This window comes from Haemaphysalis longicornis, unplaced genomic scaffold, assembly GCF_048455015.1.
Source record: "Haemaphysalis longicornis isolate Haplotype H1 unplaced genomic scaffold, Haemaphysalis longicornis Haplotype H1 scaffold_1, whole genome shotgun sequence".
NCBI lineage: Eukaryota > Metazoa > Arthropoda > Arachnida > Ixodida > Ixodidae > Haemaphysalis > Haemaphysalis longicornis.
This window is the reverse complement of record NW_027526203.1, coordinates 378,266,913-378,290,100: the sequence shown is the minus strand read 5'-3', so window position 1 is coordinate 378,290,100 and position 23,188 is coordinate 378,266,913. Positions and strand designations below refer to the sequence as shown.

Genomic DNA, 23,188 nt, shown 5'->3' with positions numbered 1-23,188 from the left:
ATTTGAAGCATTGAAGCAGTGATTGTTAACGGTGCGCCGCGCCAGTTTCAGCTTTGCCATGCAGACAATATAGAGCCAAATGCATGTAGCAGTCTGAACTGTGCTTCATGCCTAGTGTCCAAACACACAATAATCTGGCAGGCACACAAAACTATTCAAGTAGGCAAGTGACCATAAAGGTGGCAAAAAATCAACAAGAAAGTGTGGACAAGCGAATGAAAAGATGGCGAAAGCTAAGCATAGCACACACACTGGCAGCAAGCAGACGGTGCAGGGAGAGCGATGAAGGAGAGTGGTGAATCATCACACGCAGCAGCCAATGGCAGTCCTGTGCTCAAGGTACAATAGCAGGCAAATCACACTTCATCTACGCCCCCACCACTACTACTACTACTGCTGCTAAAGGTGTCAAAAAAAAAAGCGCAAGAATCTGTAGCTAAAACAGGACGGGAACAGTGCCCACATAGATTTGGGGCTGTTTTGGCTTTTTATTTCTTGGCTTTAAATGGCTACATCGCACCTTATTAAGCTGGCAGAACCTACAAAATGGAATGCACGGTTCTAATCTCTTGAAACAAATGCCATGGGGAGAAAGAGTGCCAATATATTGTCCAAATACAAAACCCTATACCATAGGTTTTCTTCTGTTGTGCTCTCTTTGGTCCTTACAGTGGCAATTTAGAATGAGCTGGGTGCAGTTTTGCCGACGCACTGTGCATCTTCAAAATGAAATAGTAAAGTTCCTATGCTTACAAATCTCTCCCCCTTCCCCCGTAATCTTTTTTTTTTTTTAACCAAGTGTTCCTTTGCACACTCCAATAAAGGGAGAAAATAGCAATGAATTACAATGGTTTTTGTCTGCATGTAGCGTGAAATGTCATTATCTTGTTCTCAAGCACACTTTCGTGCATTAAAGCATTTGTTTCTAAGGTTGGAGGAGTTCCTTAAAATGCTGATGTAGAAAGTAGTATAAAGTTCTCATTGTATTATAAAGTGCTATTTATGTAATTAACTCATATCGCTGGCAGGAAATATTTATGTGTAAGTAGTTCCCAAAAGATAGCAGAGGGACATGGGGCAGTTTTTCGTTCCTTTCACATGGTCAGAAACAACCTCTACTGAAACTGCTTTACCAGTGTAATTGAAATCACAGTGGCCTGAAATCGCATGACTCTTCGCTTAGGAAAAACACGCTGCACCTCGCACTCTTGCCAGTTTGGGGCCTATGCAGCCTGCATGATGTTTGCTGCATGGCTACTGGGGCCTTCCTTTTTTCAGTGGTCTGTGCAAAATCACTCGTGACATTATGAAACTACGAGTGGAGGCCTCGTGTAGCAGTTGGAGGGACTGCAGTTAGCAAGATCATTGGCGACCCCCGTGAGCCCACTGTGGTGGCTCGGGCACTGTGCTGCTGCTGGCCCCAAGGGTGTGGGCTCAGTCCTGGCCATGGTCAAGGGGGAATGGGAAGAGCGCCTGTGTGTCGAGATTGAAGGAACCCCCGGGGTGGCCTGAACGCTTGTACCATAGCTGGGCAGACGCAGTGGTTGTACATAGCGGCCCTTGTTGTTGGGCTCTTTCAGATTGCGCCGGTCTGTGTCTGAGGACTTCTTCGGTAGGCACAAATGCATGCAGTATGCTGCGCCCGTCCGAAAGAACTGCAAGCAGATGTAGAGAGCGATGCACGCCCCCTACTACCACACCTTCCGCCACCACCTCCGGGCCCTCGGGTCGGCCGCCTGCTGCTGCTGTCGTTTTGTTTTGTCCCTCTCTGCTGCCAAGCACCTAGTGGAACCCCTTTCCTTCTCTTTCTTGGTGCTTGTTTCTCTTGTGTTTGTCACATAGCAGGACGCTACAGTTTCTCTTCATTGTGTCACCTGTTTTACCCGAGTTCTGCTGCTTTTTTGTGAGAGAGAGAGAGGGGAGGGGGGGGGGGGTGCACGCTGGGAGGGTGTGCTCCAGGGTACTACCTCCTGTCTGATTTTGCGCTGCCAGGAGCCAGTGGTTGTGGGCTGTGCCAAGCATGCAGGCATTTGCTACTGCTTCCTTTTTCCTCTCCAGGTTTCTGTAAATATTTTTTTTTCCCCTCGCTTATTTTGTGCTGCTCGGGCTGGTTCGAAAAGAAAATGCCTGCCATGTTGTTAAACTGAATGTCATGTGCATTGTTTTTAATGCTACATGCCGTGTCACAATTTTTTTTTTTTTTTTTTTTCCCATTCAGTGGCATTACATTGTTGCTAGATTTTTTATCATTGATGTGTGAGAAACACGGTTATGTTACTGTTGAGCTGTGTTTATTAAGTTTGTGCTGTAACACTGCACCCTTTGTTGTAATGGCAGCATGCTCTTGTCACATTGAATTAAATTATCTGGTCATGTTGTTTGTGTGCACAAGTAGCTTTCATAGAATTGTTACTGTTGCTTCGCCATCCTCTATTATTGTTGCCTTATGATATATTTTATTGCTGTTGCAGTCGGATAACATTGTTCTCTTGCAATAATGTGGGTCTGCTTCTTTTTTATGCACTTGCTTCCGATGGGCGTGCTAGATGTTGTGCGGCTGTGCAGCAATTTCATCTGCAATTACTTGCCTTCGAGAGGCATACTCGTTACGGCTGAGCTTTTGCTTTATTCAACCTCTGCACATGTGAATGTGCATCCTTCATCATAGCAGCCAAAACAGGAGCTTGTGATAGAACTGGCTGAGAAGCGCAGGTATTTCATAGCCAAATTAATGTACCTCTTTGCAGTAGCGATCTGTGCATGCACACACTTTCATTCCGCCATTCTGTCAGGGTGCCCCGGGCGAAATAAACAACCGGCCGCATTCTCGCCTTGCAGCTCTGAAGGAAGCTACTGCTTCATAGCACTGCACCCTCTTATACATACCCACTTTTTCGACAGCTTCCGTTCAGTTCCTACGTACACGCAGAGAAAAGCTTGCACAGGTAAAGGAAGCCCGCCCCGAGCGGCAAGCACATGGCTACCAGTAAGGGAGTCACAAAGACTAAAAAAAGTCAAGAAAATTGCACTTCGTCCACTGCAGATAAGTCTCTGGAATGTGCAGCTTCTTCTGTGGCTTTTATGTGAAAGGTACAAGGGACGGGGGAAGGGGGGGGCGGGGAGATTGTTTCGTGCACAAGTTACTTGGCAGATCTTTCCTGCCCTCACTGCTTAGCTCGCTGTGGCGGCCACTGGGAGGGCCGGTTTTGAAAAAAGCTCCCTTCACCACAAACACGCCTTCATTAAAGGTGACACAAGTGGTGGCGAATATGCTTCTGCTGTGATCTGTGCTGCATTTACAGTGATTATTTTGTGCATCTAGCATTGAGTGGATGTTTGTGCTTTCAGAAATTCCAAATGCAGTGTGCTTATCCTACAATGCTGGCACTTATAATGCAACAGTGCTTGTAAAATTATGGGTGCAGTGATAACCCAGCCAGAGCAGTTGTCACCAAAATGGTGAACATGAATCGCACAGTTTACACTTGCTGAAAGTGAAAAAGGTTAAAAGTCTTCCCACATTTGTTTGTTATATGGGATGATCAGTAGACATTCAGCCATCTTGGAGAGAATGTTTGTCGAACATAAGCACGTGCCTTGAAAGTTCGGTAGTTATTGGCAATAGTTGTAGTAGAGCTTTAGTGGGTAGTCAATAAGGCTTCTCTTTTATTCTTTTAATGGAAGTCTTGGTTCATGTGATAATCAATGTACTGAGGCTTCATAGTAATTTTTAGCACCAGTTTGTTTATAATAATTACTAGGCAGTTTTAGAATAGGGGAAGCCGGCATTGGGGGCCCCCAAGAAGTTAAGGGAACCCAAACGCAACGCGCTCGCGTGCGCCGAGTTTTAGAAGAGGGCGTCCCCACCAGCCCGCAACCGGCTTGCGCTTGCGTTGCTCAAGTCGGCTCGGGCGTTTGGAACTTTAAACGTAGCATCGTGACAAATATTTGATCGCCACTATCTCTACAGCTGCGAATGACAATCCCTAACAACTTGTCACCGCACTATCATCCCCTTCTTCTCATATGGAACTTTATTTTGGCGATAATTGCCGTTTGAGCGAACGGTGACCAAGACATCTGCCGTGGCCTGTTTTGATTATACCGCGCAGGTGCCGCCATCTTTCGGCCACTCGCTGCATCGCGCACCGCGGTGCAGGGTTGGACCGTGGAACCTCCACGGCCTGTCTGTGTAGGCTTAGCATTGCGGCAGATATCTGATCGGAGCTTTTAAAATCAGCGTTGATAACAATTCCTAGTACAATTTTTCACCACACTAACATCTACTTTCTCACATGTGGAACTTCTTTTTCGCGATCAGATTGATTGGAAGAATGGCAACAAGCTGTTGCTATTGTAGTCTGCGTCAGTTCGAGCCGCTTAGTGGGCTGAGCGGGCAGGTGCGGCCGGCGTGTGCGCGGACCGTTGCCAAGGGCAGAAAACGCTTCACTATTATTGCTTGCTGTATCAATTCCTTGCGAACGACGCGCGGAATCTACAAATTCAGCTCAGCGATTGTCGTAGTTGATCGGGTAGATCGGGAAACGAGCCGTAGGTTTCACTTCAGCCGTGGTCACGCACAGTCTCGCCGGCTGCGAGAGCGACACAAGGAATGCAAGCTCCTCTTGGGCCCAGCTTTGAAGCGCCCGCTATTTCGGTAAAATAGCGTGCGCGCTAAACGCAAACCCAAAACCCCAAGGACGGCTTGGGTTCTGCGCATGTGCCGTACAGCGCCCCAAGGCGCTTGGGGACCCCCTCCTATTCTAATGCTCCCTACTGACTCTGTTCAGGACTAGTAGCTTCTAAATCACTTTGTGCTCTTGACCCCAGTGACTCTGGCTACATAGAACATTGGGGTTTTATTACACTCCAGTACCAAATGGGAACATAGAGCAAAAATCTGTCTGGCTGGAAGTTACTTGAGCAAACCAACTTGCTGACATTTGGCTAAGAAAAGCCAAGCTTGATCCCTTCCTCAGGTAACTGCATCAAAGCAGTTGCTAAAAATTCAAGCTAATTTTTAAACACCAGTTTTCTTTAGCCAATTTCCTCCAATTTTCAGCCGATACATATATGGCCTAAAGGCTGCACCTTAATGCTTGCTGCATAGTGTATATAGTATGAGGCTTCTTTTTTTATTTGGTGCATTGGGCATATTTGCCACTACTAGGAATGCTAAATTCATTTTGTGCAGCTAAGACCAAATAAAGGGACCATAAAAATCTGTTTTGTCTTAAAGTTATTTTATTCCAAAGGGTTGTGTTGTCTGTTACAGAAGCATGTTTTACTTATTTCTTATGAGTGCGTACATCTTTTTTGTTGGAGACAGTTCAGCTGCACCCTGCAATCTTCTTTCTCTCACCTTTCGCTTACTGCAGTTTAAGGTGGCACACCGTTCTCCTGCAAAATATTTATCCTGCACACCAAAGAAAGGCCTAGTTTCAGTTGGGCACTACGTTCTGCATTTTCAGTTTTATCATGTTGGTTAATAAATAAAATGTACTAAATATATGGTTACGCCGTCCTTTGTCTCATTGCATGTTTGTATTATCGCAGGCTTCAGTTGGCCAATGAAAAGGTTACTTGGGTAAAGGTCTTACATTGGGCCACAAGCCTAGAAGCTTTGCACTAGGGTACCAAATTGGGCTATGCTCAACTCCCAACCCTTGGTGGACTGCAGAATTTGTTTGAATTAATGCATGGGGACAAAACAAATCAAATGAAATGCTTCTCATTTTTGAAAAGTTTATTGCGTTTTCCTTTGGGGGGGGTTTGAGGTGTGGCTCCTTGGGAACATGTTGAAATGCTGCTTTTCTGCCAAGCTAAAAGGAGAAGCTTTGCAGATGGAAGCCAAACCAAAGAACCTCACAAGCCAAGTTTGTATGACAGTGTCAGCACTTCATGCTGATTAACTGTGGCTGCAGGTGACAGCTATGTGAATGTTTTCATGCAGGCGTGAACAGAGTAAGGCATCCTTGCAGTTGGTACTCTTAAAGGTCCTAGCCAAAAGCCCACATTTTCCTTAATCTTCTGTCAAATTAGGCTGTAGCTGAGGTGCATATTCCAACCTCAAATGGCTTGCAGTCCATCTGCACCTAATGGTCAGTCAGCACAGTTGTGGCTTGTGCAAAGGCAACATTACATGGGTATTTTCTATCAGTGTGGTTTGCATCTGGTCCCACTGTATTCCAGTGTCCTGCATCCTAATCAAAAAATGGCACACGAAAGGGCTGATGGCGCAAAGAATAAAAGGAATTGAGTTTAAAAGAAAATTATTACCTGTGCTGCACAGCCATATCAAAGGCCTTCTGAATGCCTTTGAACAAATTTTCTAGCGAGTGGTTCAACTGTGAATGGGAAGTTGCCGTGTAGCGCAGGCATTTTGATGGGAGTAATGCCCAGGGCCTCAGGAATGTCTGAAAAACATACTTAACGTAGGCACAGCTCGATGGCTGTGGGTAGCGATTTCATTGTGGCCTTAAGCACGTTTTCACTAAATGTTCTTTCAGATTGGCGGTACAGATACGGGTGTGTGCCTGCATGAAATTATAGTAGCGCCATCATGCGGCATCCATTAAAACCTGCGATCATATGACATTGCTCAAAAAGATGGCAAATGGCAATGCAAATGCGGGTATGTGCCAGTCTGACTGGCATCTGCACTATTGTTCAGCTGTTGTAGGGCTCAGCATTACAGCGACATAACATTTGACTGGATAAATGCCTAACAAGGGAAATTAACCAGGGCTCTCAGTTGTAGCGGAAAGGAAAAGGTTGCAAGTAGTGCGTAGGTGTCCTCGAATTCCTTTTTGTGTGTGTGCATGCATGCGTGCTGGCTGGCTGGCTAATTTTTTGCTTGAGAGACGTCACAAATGTCACTTCTGGTCACAGATGGCTGGCTCCCTGGCTAACCAGAAGTGACACTACATTTATGCAAAAGTGCATAGCAAGCCCCTGGCTGTAGGTACTGTGTGCTGAATAAACTAGTGGGCAATTTTCAATTCCAGTTGCTTATGTTCCCTTCAGAATTTTTGCTGAACATTGTGCATTTTCGATATCAGATTATCAGTTGTATTAATTTTCTGATTCCTTGTCAATTTCAGTGTATCTGGGTGCTACTACTACTTTATTGCCCAAGCAGTCTGGATTTGAGTGTTGTGTGCGAAGGAGGGCATGGTCAAACATTGCTGGCAGCATGTTGATGGTGCGATGTGAGGCAGTGCAAGTTAATTTCATCAGTAGCCTATTTGAGCTGTTTTGCCTCATGCCCACACAGCACCACTGGTCATGCCCTTGGTACATGCGTGGCTCTGTCAGGGCCAGAGCTTTTTCTGCTTGTACACAACAGCATCTGGCTGTAGTTGCCGGGTGCATGGCTAACAAGGAGGCTGTGTTGTTTACTTGCTGTCGCTTTTTCCAGACAACTGGACGGCAAAGAGAAGCGTAAAGAGAAGAAGAAAGGCCTTTTCTAGGGGCCACCCTTGGCAATCCTGCAGGGCCATCGGAGACAACCAAGAGACGTGTGCACCACCCTTCCTTACCATTATCCTCTCCTTTGTGGCCACACCTCCCATTCTTGTCCCAGAGCCACCATTTTCAAGAAGTGTTCTCCCTCTTGTGCGTGGAAAAGAAGCCTGCTTACGTTGGGTGCCAAATGTGGTGCGTGCCAAGCAAGCTGCTCTGGGCAAATCGTCCACTTGGAGGCGTGCAGCACGCATATATCGACGTTTGGAGTGCACTTTCTTGAAAATGGGCACACACACCTGGGAGGAACAAACTCCACTTGCAGTAGTGTGCCGGCAAGTGTGTTCGAGTAGTTTTGTTTTAATCCTTGTGGGTCACGATTTGCCAATGATGCTTTCCTCTGCTTGAGAGTACAGATTGTCAGCGTAGCCTCTGGTTGCCAACATTTACGTGTTGTGTGCCATTTTGCTTGGCTCCCTTGCCAACTACAGCATGCAGGTTCAGCCTTGGTACTACTCGTGATGAAGCTCATTTATGGCCAGAAGAGACCAACAGTGGATTCTGATGTAGTTTTCTGGCCGTGCGTGAGGGCTCTGCCCAACCTCAACTTCAGGACAGGCTAGGGTTGATTGACTAAGAATGCGCAATTGTAACCCCCTGCTCTTGATGTATTAAACGGATTATTTGCTTTTGTAACTGGAGATGAACAATGCGTGTGCCATCCATCGCTGGTGCATCCTTGTGTGTGCACGATGTGGCAGAACAAACTGGTCACTGCTAGCACCATTGTACCAAAATGCTAGCCAGGAACTTTGATTCATCCAATTCCATGGCTTGTTGCACAAGGTTGTGACATTGTCTAGCGCAAGTGCATTGCTGTCGTTGGTCCCCGGTGCAGCCTGGCGTCGTGCCCCTGCAGTGCGACCCAGCACCCCTCACTCAACAGCGGTCACACAGCAGAAGGCCCGCCAGCGGCCTCGCCAAATAAGCTCAAGCTTCTGTGTCGTTGTGGTGCGCTTTTGTGTACGCACTTAGTTCTGTTTGCCTGCATTTCTTGGCCCCACCAATTTTACCTGAGGATGCAGAATGTCTCAAAGTGGTGTGCCATGGGCCCGACTTTTTGCATACATTCCCTTGAAAGAGCATCTGTTTTGCTACCTAGAGACATGGAATTCCCGTGGCTTTTCAGTTTACACACACACATATATATATAAATATATTATACATATAGTAAATGTGTGCAAGAAAGAACCTTGTTTCAGGTGGCCAAAGAATTCTGCTTGCCTTTTGTTGTTTAGTCTTCGTACGCTGATTTTTTTTTCCATATTTATAGCCATTGTCTAACTTGTCCACTATTTATACTTGGTGCCACGAACTGCGTGTCGTACGTGGTAGGCGTATCGAGAGAGGTGTCTGCTTTAAAGTGATAGCTCTCATCCTTACTGTCAGCTCCCGAAGTGTAAAAAAAGTTCCCGCTATTGTTTTTGTACAAATTAAAATAATAAACTGTCTCTCATTCCTCTGTGTTTCTCTCTTCGTCCGGTGGCCAGGACTGTAGAGTGCCATTACTTTTGTATGTGGCTTGGCAGATCCCACGTGTCAGTCACCCCCATTGCTCCCATGCTTTAGGGAAACACTTGTCTGCCATCTGTCAACAGGAAGTTCAACTAGCAGATGCAGCATCATAACCCATAATGAAATCTCAATTTAATTGGAATGACGTGCTTAATGCCAGTAAAAATTACTGGGGGCATTTGTGTATGCTTGCGTGGTTTCTAAAAGCATTGAGCCTTTAGCAGCAACTGTCATCTTCACTGGCCAATACTTCCCCTTGAGTGGTTGTGCGAATTGTGGTTCGGTACATGTTGACATTGCAGCCGAACGGCAATAGATTAATGGTGTGTGTAGAGTGCTGTCCGGTGGTAGCAACATTCAATTTCCAAGTCTGCATCGTGGGCTCGTCACCAGCCAAAGCCCAAGAAGCCAGATGCTCACGAGTGAGTGAGAGTGAGTGAGTGATTTATTGATACAGAAAGTGGAAAAAAAGTGAACTGGGGATATTTTGAACTCATTTGGAGTTCACCAGCATACAACCCAGTCTGGGGGAAGGGGCTAAGAGAAAAAATGGGGACAAAAAGGGAGAGAGAGAAAGAAAGAGATAAGGAGTGCGTAAGGCTGGTCGGCAGGCATTCGGCTGCAGCCGTTGTATGAGGTTCGTCTCCTCGAGGAAGGCCAGGAGAAGTCTGAATGCTTCCCGCCGAATGGAGTTTGGGCCAGTCGGGAAAATTAGGTCCTTCAGGGTGTCGGTAGGCAGCCCGAGACGCTGGAGTGCGGCCCGAAGCTCTGCTCGCGGGGTATCGTGCTGGCGGCAGGAGCAGAGCAGGTGCTCCAGGGTCTCCGGTTCTGGGCAGTCAGCACAAGTGGGCGATGACCGGCGGCCTTGTCGGTGCAAGCGGGCTGCCACGTTGCAGCAATCGAGCCGCATGCGGAGGAGTATGGAGCGGGCTTCCCTGCTGATGCGGCCAGGCAGGACTTGTGGAGCTTGGCCGCTGATAACTCTGGGGTCCGGGTGCATCGTCTCCACCTCCCGCGCCAGGATGGCTTGTGCGGCGTCGAAGGGCCTCGGGTCGCTGGAGGCAGGGACCCCATCCTGGCGTGCAGCACCTCTGGCCAGGGTGTCAGCCACCTCATTGCCGGTGATTCCGACATGAGATGGCAACCAGTGCAGCCGCAGGTCACAACCGCGGTACTGGGTCCTGGAATGTGGACTCTTCCCCAAGGCATATTTCTTTACAAAGACATTTATTTCTCCTCCAAGTCGCTTCAGGCCGGGCACATGATGATGATGGTGATTAGTGGTTCTCCCTTTGAATAGGGGTGTCGTTGGACTTGCCTGTTTTGTTCCACTTACTTGCCCTACTCCGAGCTAGCATAATAGATTTGCCTCTGCCTTCTCTTCCTCGCCCCTGTTTTAAGCTCCCATCGCCCCCTCCCCTTTTTTCCTCCCCCCCCCCCCCCCCCCTTCCCCTCTGTTCTAAATTCTCATCTGCATGATTACTCCGCTGCGTACCCATCCCTTTCCTACTTTTTCTCCACCACCATTCCAGCCGCCACTTCATCACCTCCATGGCCCTGAAGTTGAGGCTCCCCCTCGCCCCAAATCCCAGAGCCCATACTAGCGTCGTCTCCACCTCGCCCCGCAGTGGCTGTATCTCTGTGCAGTCCCTGACAATATGGTCTATAGTTTCCTGATCACTGCCACAGCATGCTTGTGTTTCATCCTGCTGCCTGTAGATACTCATGTATGACTGGGTTCTTGGGCACCCGGCCCGTGCTTCAAAGAGCAATGCAAAGCAATGCAATTTCTTTGGCAATACGAGAGCAATGCCTCTCGTATTGCCATAGAAACCTTCCTTCCTGATTTCTAGGTTCTCTGTCCTATAAGTCTCCAGGGTTTTTTTCACTTCCATCCTCAGGGCCCACTTCGTCGTCTCTGCTGACTTTACCTGCCTTTTAACTGTTGCATATACCCCACTTTCCCCTACGAACTTTCCCTACCACTCGGTCAACTGTCTGGTCCTCCGTTTCCACATTATCTTGCTCTGCGCTTCCTTGCCTCAAAGGATGACCAGCCCATACCCCGTGCCGCTTTGTTCGTAGTTTTGGTGTGGGCTCCTAGGGTCAGTCTGCCTACTGGCCTCGGAGTTACCTCAAGGCCCACTTGGGTCTCTGGTTTCATGCACAAAACCGAATTTCCGATAGTTAATCCTGGTACCATGACCCCCTTCCAGACTCCCCTTACCACCTCATATTTGTTGTAGCCCCAGAGGGCTCTGTGCTTCATTATAGCCACATTCCATCTTTTTTTGTCATGCTCTTGGTGAGCCTCATGCACATGCGTCTAATCTTCGCTGTCGTTAAGCCATACTCGTAAATATTTATGCTCTTTCACCCGTGGTATCTCTACTTGTTGCACTAATACTGTTACGTGCTCCGCACCATTGTTAAAGGCCACGATCGTCGATTTTTCTCTGCAAAAGGCTAGCCATGGGTGCGTCGCTTCTTCACCGCATATATCCATCAAGGCCCGCATACCTATCTGGTTGTCTGCCAATGTCGTCTGCATACATTAGTCTTAGAACTTGTTATTCCACCATTTGCCCGTTTTTCGTGTATGAGAAGTTGAACCTCAGCACACTGCCCTCTAACTTCCTTTCTAACCCTGCCATGTAGATCATGAACAGCAGTTGAGAGGGGACAACCTTGTTTTAAACCCTTGCATGTGTATACAGGCCTATTGTATGTTATCCCCTCCCATACTATTTGCACTTGGTTCTCCCAGTATAGCTCCCTGAGTAAGTTAACAAATTCTGCCCGCATTCCCTCGTCCTCCAAGATAATCCATAGCCGCTCCCTGTCTACGTTATCAAAAGTCGCTTTATGTCCAGAAAGGCTCACCAGAAAGGTTGGTTTTGCATCTTCGCCACCTGTATGCATTGGCTTACTACAAATAAGTTGTCATCTAGCCTTCTGTCCTCTTGAAACCCATTTTGGTTCCCCTAGTATCCTATTTTCTTCTACCCACTGCTCTAGTTCAAACTTCACTTCCATGCATTGCTAACCTGTACAGCACTGACGTGACGGTTACTGGAGTATACGAGCTCGGTTTAGTCCTGTCTCTCCTTTGCTCTTGTAAATTAAGTTCATCGTGCTCGTTTGCCACGTGTCCGGAATTGCCTTTTCTATTCCTGTCACACTGATGATTATGATGATTAGCGGCTTCCCCTTTGTAACAGGGTGGCGTTGCACAGCACACTACCTGTTAGACCAAGCGCTACCTAGTGGTTAGCTTTCAACACTGCCGCAGTCTTCTTGATGGTCTGCTAAATAAAGCTTGCTGTTCGTCCTATGTGGCTTAGCAGGTTGCATTGCGGTTTTTAACGCTTACGTGCTGGGTTCGAGCCTCAGCAGGTTAAAAAAATGCTCCCTTAGTTCAAATATATGCATTATTTTCATAATTAAGGGTGGTTTAGTATCTTTTACGTTGCTTAAGGTGCAAAGGGGAGCCTATCACCATGTTTAATTAGTTTTTTCATCACACTGGAAGTGCCTGGCCTGCAGTGACTTAACAGCGAAAGGTCACCGACGGTACTAAAAGCATTCCACGGAAATAACATGCAGCCGCCTTTCACTTACAAAAATACACACATCACTACTACAATTTTTCTATCAAAGCGTAACCTAGCCAAACCTGCCAATATTAAAGGGGCAGACAACCGATTTTTGTGAACTGCATGTTGTCTAGCTCATATGAAAGCCAGCGTTTTGTATACTGGAGTAACCAGTAGAAATTTATAAAGTCTGAATGGTGGTGACACGTGTCTAAACGCAACACTGCGTTACGTATCCAAACAACATGACGATTTTAAAGCGTGATTTAAAAACCACATGAAGGAATAGGGACGGTTGCACGTTATTGTTGTTTTAGCTGGGGAAAAGTTTTCAAATTCCGCTTTTTATCTCGCATGCAGTTAAGGGGGACTCATCTGAACTTACTAATTCATGACCCATGGACTTAAAAAGCATTATGTACAGATACAAAAGGTTTTACGGACACATGAAAGAGTTCCGTACAGCCTTGCTTGCTTCTTTTGGAAATATGTAATTTCTTTACTAAAATAAAAATTACACACACATTTTGGTTTATCCAGTTTTCACTTTATGTATTTCAGCACAGAATTGTGGCATATTTCCAAAATGGGTAAACTGGGTTGTTTGGAGCATTTTCATGGATCTGCAAAACTTCTCCTACTGGAGCACGATGGTTTTTAAGCCCGTGGGTCATGAAGTGTAGCAAGTCCCATAGGAATGTTGACAGGTAATGCACGGCTCACTGTCATGGTTGCTAGTATTCCTTTTGGTGGGACATGTATGGCTGGTAAAACTAAACATTCCGATTTAAAACGTTCTAGGGCGCTATCAGCAAAACCGTTTCGGATTAAGGTGTTTTAAGTGATGCCCTTTGATTTGGAATAGCGAAAATACACCCAACAAAAATCGCTTGTCTGTCCCTTTAAAATTCCAAAAACTTGGCTAAGCCATCAAAATTATTTGACCAAAAACTAAAGAGAACTTTACCATCCCTTCCTCAAGAACGTTGAGAAGAGCAAAACCTTCACTAAAAGTGGGCCCAACCTTTGCTGAAAGTGCGCCCAATCGATTGTCAAACCTTCAAAGACTCAATTCGCAAATGAAGAACGAATCTATGCGACGATTTTTCGCACACCAAGCATATCTGCAAACGATCTAAATGTATACCAATATGTGGTATGAGATAAAGGCATACTATGGTATCCCTTCTTCGTAATCGATGCGTGTATTGCATCTAGAACCACTCCCTTTTCATGATTTTCAAGTAACCGTTTTAAGCCAACGGAAGCCCGATTTCACGCACGTGCCATGTGTCCAGACTCCAGAGATCTTGTATAGGAGCTTTCTGTCATCAGCCAACCGGTCTATAGGGAAATGCATTAGTGTTTTAACAAGATGCCATTGGTCCAACTAAGGAAGCTTTCGCTTTAAAAATGCTTGAGCCACACATTGTATCGTGGAGCTAAGATGGAATCTCTACACTGCCATAAATAAATTGGCCATGAGCCGACTGCAGCTGTCAACTTAATTGGCCAATCCCTTGAGTGGGTACACACGGTGACCATTCAGAGCTCTGTACTGAGGAGCTATGAATCTATTAGTAGATGCAGAGCATCTGATTCACTCGCCTTGTCCCTCCGGCGTCGTCGTCGGCGTTGTCCACCCCTCCCCCATTCTCCTCGCCGCGCCAGCTGCGCTCTCCGCCGCTCACCCCCTCTCCTCTCCAATAGTGAACACTCTCTGGCGAGGGGCATTGGATTGGATTCGATTGGATTGGATTGGATTAAAGTGGATTGTTTTGCGTCATAGCCGCTGCACGTTGCGTCATAGCCGCGGCAGACGCGCAGGGGCCGGCGCATGTGCAGTACTCGCTCTTCCGCGGTTTCCTCTCCTTCGGGCGCGCTGCGCATATAACCGGTGTGCCGTTCTCCGGCGAAGCAACATCCACGCTTGGCTCAAACACCTAGAGTCCACGCCGCTTTACAAGTACGCCAACGTCGTCATCGACTGGGACCGGCTTACGCAGTCCCCTCAACGTTATGCGCGCTATAAAACGCGGTCCCTTCGCCACTCTGCCTATGCGTCGCATTTACACAGGGGTTCCCGCGAGGGGAGGTGGGAGTTTTTCGTTGCTTCATGGAACTAACATGATACACAATGTAGTTGCGAATTTTCACCAGGGGAAGCCGTAATGCCTTTGCATTCTAAGCACATAAGCTGACTTATGTGTACCCCTAAAACCCTGTGGTGCAGGCGTCACTATGCACCATTAGGTTCGATACTTCTTCCTCCTGCTGACAGCAGGTGTCGTTATCATTGGCCAATCTTCTTGGGCGACCAGTTCATAGACCATTTGCAACTCTGTACTGAGAAACTATGAATCTATTATGGTAGTTTCATAGAACCAGCATGACACAAGCAATGTAACAGGAAAGTATTGACAGGGGAAGCCATAATGCTTCCGCAACCAAAGCACATAAGCAGGCATAAGTGTACCTCAAAAGTCGTGTTTTATGTGGTGGAGACTAGTGGTTAAGTCACTTGCCTGTCACCGCACGTCCCTGGGATTGATTCGTTTCTGCTATTCTCTTTTTAAGTCGGACTCGTGGAATTCTCTTTTTAAGTCGAAGACTCATGGAATTTCAGGGCCATCTGTAGCTCACAGCACCTGGTTTTCCACCTCATGGACATATAATGCTTTCATATTAGAAAAGTATTCAGTTTTCATCCAGCTGTTGCATTTTTTCACTGGTGGACATCATGTTCAGAAACACACCATTACCAAAAGAGGAAGGGGAGCATGTGGTCATCACATTCAAGGCGGCGTGTTGCCACTGGCACGTATTAGGCGCTGTTGAAGTGCTGGTTGTTCACATTGGTAGGGATTTTTTGAAAACACTTGTCTACATTTTTCCATATTCCGTTAACTGGCTTCATTCCAAGTAGTCCGAGATATTGTTTCGCGTGTACAAGAGGTGATCTACCATCATAAAGGTACAAGTGTGAGCATGGCCACTCGAACTTATAACTTATAAGTGCCTGCACAAGGGCAGGAATCGTGTCAAGAAGTTGCTACCATTCCACAGGTATGCATCGTGAGAATTCCATTGTGTACAGGAAACCTAATTTTAGATTATTTTTGTATTGTGACTGTTGTAGGAATTGTATTTACTGTTTATAAAATGGTCTTGCAGTAACAAGACGCTGCCATTACTGTTAATGCCTCACTGATGGCGATGCACTGCAGGACGGCATGAGAAAAGACTGTCCAGACAGCGCTGGCTTGACTGGTGCGCCTCTCTCGGTCCGTCATCTTCAACGGCGTCCGTCTGGCGTACTTTTCACGCCATGGAATATGGAAGTCGCCCTCTGGAAGCAGCAGCCAGCGCTTGCCTTGCATCCAACAAGGATCCGGCACAATTCGCTCCCGACGTTGCCCGGGCCTTGTTTCCAGCCTTTGATGCTGTGCCAGTGGCAAAGCCGGTTCCGTTCCCCCTGCCGAACAGTGTGGGCTTACAACCAACTTGCGAAGCCATTTCGGGAATCCAGTCACCGTTTACAATGGCTGAATTCTTGGCCGCAATCAATCAAGCTAAACTACGTACTGCTCCGGGTCCCGACGGCATTACTTACGAGGTGTTCAAAAATATTGACGACCCAGCTCTCACGATGCTTCTGGACTCCTTAAATCAGGTGTGGCTCTCTGGTAAACTCCCTGAATCGTGGCTTCGGGCGGATATTGTTCCCATCCCAAAGCCCGGGAAATCACCACATGAACTCCGTAACTTGCGCCCAATTGCCTTGACATCTACGCTGTGCAAGCTGTTAGAGCGGATGCTTGGCCACACGTCTTCAGTGGTGGCTTGATACTTTTCAGTGGTATCACCCGGCGCAAATCGGATTCAGGCCTCATCTTGGTACTGAGGATGGCTTGGAATACCTGTCATCTATGGTTTTGGTGGGAGGCCGTTCTCGCCGTGTGAGGACTGTGCTAGCCATGGACATATGCAAGGCGTATGACAATGTTAGCCATGCTGCCATCTTAGAGGTACTAAGTTGTCTCCGCCTCCCAGACAAAGTCTGTGTCTTTGTCCGGCACTTCCTACAACACCGCTCTTTCTCCGTACGCATCAACGGTGGAAGTTTCGGCTCCTTTACACCAGTGCGCGGTGTGCCACAAGGGTCTGTTCTGTGTCCGCTACTTTTTAACATTGTCTTGTTGCCGCTAGCCTGGCACCTGGCCACTATTAAAAGACTTGTATTTCCTCATGTACGCGGATGACATCACTGTATGGACAGTCCATCCAGACCTGCCAAGCCGAGTGCCTCCAGCAAGCGTTAACAGACTGCCAGAAATGGTGCGAGTATGTGGGCCTCACGCTCTCTCAAGAGAAGACTGCTGCACTTACAGTCGCCAACGCTTGGGGCCGTCGCTCCCTTGCAGTATCGCCGATTGTTCTACAACTGAACGGTACCGCCATTCCCATTGTCGGACACCTTCGGGTTCTGGGCTTAGAGATATCGGCCTCAGGGTCGGCAGCTCAGTGGATACGATCTGCTCGACAGAAAGCCGGACAACTGCTCCACCTTGTTCGCCGCATCTCCCAAAAGTCTGGCGGGGCTTGCTGGACGATGGCCCATCTCCTAGTGCGTTCTGTACTACAGCCAAGGCTCGTGTACCAGGCACAGTTCCTGCACGACGCAAGGGAACTGGGACCGGCTGGAGGCTATTAACAGGGCCGCCATGCACACTATTACTGGACTCCCCCGCCTAACACCGATTCCACAGCTCCAAGCAGAAGCCCAACTAAACACGCTTGATGAACTCATTCATCAGCGTCGTTCCGCACGCCTGCTGAAACGTGGACTGGTTCCAGAGGCAGCAGCTCTCGCCGCGTACATGGGCCAGCCGCCGAATACGATGCCAGCCTTTTCCGCCGCAAGGCCGCCCTGGCTGTTCCATCAGGTGACGGACAACAAGCCTCTGACAAGGCTACACGTCCGTACCTCGGGCCCTCACCAGCCTCCAGATACCGTCCTTCATGTCCCTGACTGGGCGCCTGAGACGCAACCGCTGGTTGTCCAGGCTTTTGTGGACGCTGGGGCATACGACTGCTTCGTCACCACGGCCTTGACGTGTCCCTCCTACCCTTCCCTAAATCAAAGCTGCGCGTACGAGTCACTCCGTGCACTCCCAAGCCTGCTAGCAGAACTTACTGCCATTAGGGATGGCCTGCAGGCACTTGCATCGACTTTGACTACTGGGGACAAGCTGGAACTTTACACGGACTCAACGGCAGCGATTTGGGATTTGCGTCACGTTGCGCGTTGTACAAGCTTCGCCGCTCGCATTCACGAGGTTATGGACACTTATCCATGCCCTGTCCGCGTTTCCTGGATTCGCCGGGACACGCTTTCTGCCCACACTGTGGCAGATCGCGCCTGCCACCGAAGAGACCTCCCACGGCCACTACCACTACTTCGAGTATCTACCCTAGAAGAACTGCTGGTGGAAAAAGAAAACCTCCGCCGCGCCACGCGTGCTTTACTTCCACCGCGTGGAACTGACCTCCCCAGTGGGCTCGCTCGCTGGGAGGTGGTCTTGCAGCGGAGGCTTCGAGTTGGGGTGGCGTTATCCCCACCAGTTATTCACGCTTGGCCTGCCCGATACCACGTTCTGTTTGCGGACACCTGCCCCTTCTGTGCGACTCCTGCGCCAGAAGCTGACGTTGAACACCTGTTGTGGACTTGTTCAGGTCTTAGAAACGCCAGAATCCAACACCTCCGAGGCACAGGGCTCCATCCTGGGAGACCCCCCGATCTTAAGCGTTGGATATGGAGACCCCAGTACCGGTCTCTTCTTGGCTTTCTGTGTGCAACTGGTGCAATGTTGTACCTATAAACCTCCCTGTTATGCCGTAGGGCAATCTATCGCATTAAAAAAAAAAAAAAGAAAACCCCAACATTACACAATGGGAGGGCACACGATCTCCAATACATATGCAAAGACCAAATTAACAATGCTGCGCTAACTGAATCAGCACATTCAGATTGTTGTAGATTTGGACTTTGGCTGATTGGACTGTGGACTTTCTATTTGTATAGAAGAAAGCTTTGCATTTCAACAATCTTTCTTTCAAAGAGAGGCATTAGATTTTTTTTTCTTTTTCAGAACTTTTCCTTTAGAGTTCTGGCGATAAAAATAAGATCGGCAACTAAATAATCCAAAACGTGAGAGAATATTCCCCAAGCATAACGCTGTACAAGTGTACCACGATGCATGTTTCAATTACGTTAAACTTGTGTTTACCCTTCCGTTTTGGGGTATTAATTTGTAAATTTTGACAACGGTTTCTCACTGTTTGTTGGTATAAATATTCTGTATTTTTAGTCATTCTGTTCGCAAATAATTTTTCTATTGCACATACAGGCGCTTTATGCTTAGTTTTTTACTGGCATCAGTCATTGCCTCAGGTAGCCAAGCAACCCGTCAAGCGATTGCTGAACGGCTTTAAGCTTACCTAGCTTTCACTCAAAGTGGGAAATCTAATAAATAAATGAATAAGCGAAGAATTTGCTTTTGGGCTTTGGGTGGTACATAATGCAATCACATGCCAGGCGGCATTTTGGCATAAAATTCAAGCACCCATTTCTGTATATGTCTTATGCCACGATTTCCTATTGCAGGTGGTTGATGCGGGAAGAGTGAGGTGGGGGGGTGCTGGCTGTAGACTAGATTCTACAACGCAGTCAAGTGGTGGGAGGAGTCGCACAACCCGCCAAGGCCGAGGCAGCTGTCAAGCTGCACTTCGGCTCATCAGTCTCCTGGAGAAATGCGTGAAGGCAGCTCTGCTCTCTCCATTCCGTCGTTCTGTGGTCTTCTATCACTGGCTCTGTGCCCATAGTGATACAAAAATGATCAGAGCGCCATGAACACCTTGCTGACATGCCCCATCTATTGCTCACGCAACACCAGATGAGTGCACCTTCGGCTTTGCTCTCTCAGCAGCTGCACAGTGTGTATCAACCACCACGTGACCGAGAAGGCACTTGGCACGAGACGGGGTTGTGCGTCACATGTGGTCTTTCCCCACCACTGGAACACACGTAAGGGCTCTAAGCTTGCCACAGCGCAAGTGAGGATGGCATGCGGGGCAATGCAAGTGCAAATGAATGAGCATATGCATACAGGCGAGAGGGCAGCTGCGCTGAAAATTAGTGCATGCTAGTCGCAATTGTCCAACTTTTAGCGCAAGGGTGCTGGATATGCCACTTGCGAAAAACCTTGTCCGTGTGCGAAACCAACCTGTGCACGAGCCTGCCGAGCTAGCAAGAGGAGTGCGCCTGTTTCTAGGCAAGGCCTGGGCATGCACAGATGACTCACTTGTTAACGGAAAAATGCAAAGCAAGATAGAAGAGGATGCGTCGTTCTTGCTTGCAGACAGTCTTGGCACTGCGCTGCTTCATTCAGCTGTCACTGTCCTTGATGAAACCTCTAGTTAACCAGCGTGATCCGGTTAGGTCAGCTTCATAAACAAGACATGCTAAAACATGGGGGAATACCTGCAACACAGCTACAGTAGCTCCCTGTGCAGGTGTGGGAACTGTACTTACGTGCTTGACCAAAATAACCAAGCAAAGATAGTGTTGCAAAGCTTCTCGAGTGCTGTCTAACACGCAATATTGGCCATCTCCTTAAATTTGCCAGTGAATTCAGTATGAAATGTTTTTAAGGAAACAGTATGCTTTCATCATTAATCTGCAGTAACCCTGAACGTAGTGAACCGGAATGAAGCATTTTTTAGAGCCCTGAAGTTCTTAAAACCTTCAACAAGCCTAGCCGCCATCCAAGGTCATGAGCGTACCCAAGACGACATTTGCAGTGCCAAGTTCGGGGCATAATAGCAATGGCAAAGTGTTTCCAGTTTCCAATGAGGTGACGACTTCGTCCCATTTACAGTTCCTATAGTTCTCACCAACACTGCTCATCATCTCGCAGGGCGGCAGTACTTCACATGGGGCTATTCCACTTCTTCCAAAAACAAATGAGCACCTCAAGACTAAATATTTAAACTCGTACGTCCATATGTGAAGGTAGTAATATATGCAGAGGGACTCCAAGTGGACCAAACCCCAAACACCACAAAACATTCAGAACACCCTTTTCTCATCGCTGTAGGCAATACAATGTCGTACGTTTTCGTACACACTGCAGGGAGGTGTTTGGACAAGTTCTGCCCAGCTCAACCTATGCCGCCGCCTGGAACAGTGTGCGGGAGCTTGCTACTCTGTGAAGAGTCAAGCAAGCTACTTGAACTAGCGGGCAAATTGGATTGCATTTGTACAAGCATCATGGACTAGAAAAGAAAAAAAAAAATATATGTTTTTTATCACAGCAGACTTTTCGTAGGAAGATTTATAACGAAGGGGTGCAACATGGACGAGTACGTTGGTTGGTACTTCGGCATGCTCTGTGGAGTTTGTGACCTTTAACCAAGTCCTCGTGTGATCAGCACGTGTGAATGCCACAGTGCCACTTGCAATACTGAGACTGAAAGGCCTGTTATGGACAGAGTCCATAATGGCTCAACCCCACCTTAATGGCATTGCAAGCCTGGCCCAAAAAATGCTGATCATGGGCACAAGTAAACCATTACGTGTTGAACTACCACTTCAGCAGTCATGATTTAAAATCTGTTTTGTCATGATTGACCAGGCAACATAGTCATTTTGCCTGCACTGCACAAACATTGTGTAGCTGGCACAGTCGTTTTGAGGGTGGAAGGTCTAAAAAACCCAACATAGAATGTGTTTCATCAGTTGCATTTCATGCAGTTAGTACTGAACGGCAACATGCACAGCTGATGGAAGTGCGGTACGTTAGACCAACACGCAGCTGATCATTACCGAAATGGAATTAAAGCCTGTCTTCATAGTTCCAAAGGAAGTGCATCATGAGTTATTGGGAAATCCAGGAGAATGAAATAAGTGCTACCGACAGCCAGGGCATGCACTACTGCACTCTGGCTACAAGGTAGCATGCGTCCTCACAAATATCGGCAACCAGACCCTCTCAGGAACAGGAACCAACCCTAGAAGGGATTGGGAAAGCTATGAAGGTATAAATTCGCATTAGCAATGGCACACCCTCGCGGTGGAATCGGCCAAGGAGCTTGGAATCAATTCATATTGGCAGCAACCTTCCTCCAGTGAGTCAGCATTAGCTACAAAAGGGCACGTGTCTTTGCACCGGACCGTCCACAAAGCTAGCCAGCCGTCCGATTCCAGAACTTGGGGCGTATGCAACTTCACTCAGCTCCACCTCAACACATTGCCTTCCAGTCTATCGGTTAGGTAAGTTGCGGTGCATACAGAGTATCTGCAATGATACACAGCACATTTGTGGTGCATGCCAGTAAAACTTGATTTGTTGCTTTTTTTTTTTTTTTTTACTGATGGTTATTAAAGCCACTAAACAGGAGAAGCGAAGACCATTTTGACCAAAGTGGAAATCATTCTACCTGAATCCATTACAGCCTTCTTCTGTTATGTTTTTTTTTTGTCTGGTCACAACATAACAAAAGTGGTCACACAACTACACTGAGCTGCACTAATGGTAGTTCAGAGGAAAGACTGCCACAGGCTACACTTCCGTATCAAACTCCCTCAACACAGAGCAGATGCAGCCAACTTCCGTATCTAACTCCCTCAACACAGAGCAAATGCAGCCACTTCTTTGCACATCAGGCCATATCTGGAGATGTCGTAATCAAGCGCATGTATGCAAGCATAAACGCAACCTCGCTTTGAATGAGCCATACATCCATCGATTACGAGCCCACTGCTTTTGGCAGCCCGAAGCATCTCTCTTCCCCAGCCTGTACTGGCTCAGCAGCGTTTCATTAGCTTGGCTGCACTGGACAGGCCGTGGTTCATCTCCACTGTACCAGAGTTGCCACGTCAATGCACTTCTCCAAAAACTGATGCACTTGCCTTTCCTGAACAGCTGCAAGAGATGTCCTTCCGCACAGCATCTTACGCTGAGGTTTTCTGCATGAAATTCCCGTAGACCCATTGCTATCACGTTGCAATGTTGAAGTGACGATCAAATGTGGACAACTTCAGCTCGTTGCACGGCAACACTCATCTTACCACCTCCATGCCACATTCACAGTGTAGTGGTGAAGTTTGTAATACATAGTAAAGTAACATGCAATGGTCATCAGCCACATGATCACTTACACTGTCTGCCTAGAGTTACAAAATGCAACTAAAAAACTTAAATCTTTTTAAACAAAAAAAACCGTTACACAGATAAATAAAATTCAATTCATGCATTTAACAATTGATCTGAATTATAATACAAATATTTTATAATAGTTGTGAAATAGACAGAAAAACCTACATATCGCTAAAAAAATTTTTAGGAGTAATGCAAGTATATTTGTGTTCAGTTCGGTTATATTTAAAATCATGATGGCAGACCTCTCTTGCTGCTGAATGACCAAATTAATATGGCTTCTACGTACTGATCACTATTTAAAAAATAATAAAAACACATTGTACAAATTGG

At 47.3% G+C, this 23,188-nt stretch overlaps 1 protein-coding gene across 5 annotated transcripts in view; it reads left to right on the top strand.

The window, feature by feature from the left end:
• The window catches only part of LOC144155153 (septin-7-like), a 97,587-nt gene extending 88,604 nt beyond the window's left edge, over nucleotides 1–8,983 (top strand). For 4 of the 5 annotated variants that reach the window (XM_077686432.1, XM_077686429.1, XM_077686428.1 and 1 more), the window contains exon 12: nucleotides 1,581–5,509. In XM_077686432.1, the coding sequence (XP_077542558.1) occupies nucleotides 1,581–1,671 (91 nt within the window). In that variant the 3' untranslated portion in view covers nucleotides 1,672–5,509. Of the gene's footprint in view, nucleotides 1–1,580; nucleotides 5,510–7,420 lie in introns of those variants that run through there. The other variant, XM_077686427.1, reaches the window with a different exon arrangement.
• Nucleotides 8,984–23,188: the final 14,205 nt, after the last annotated feature.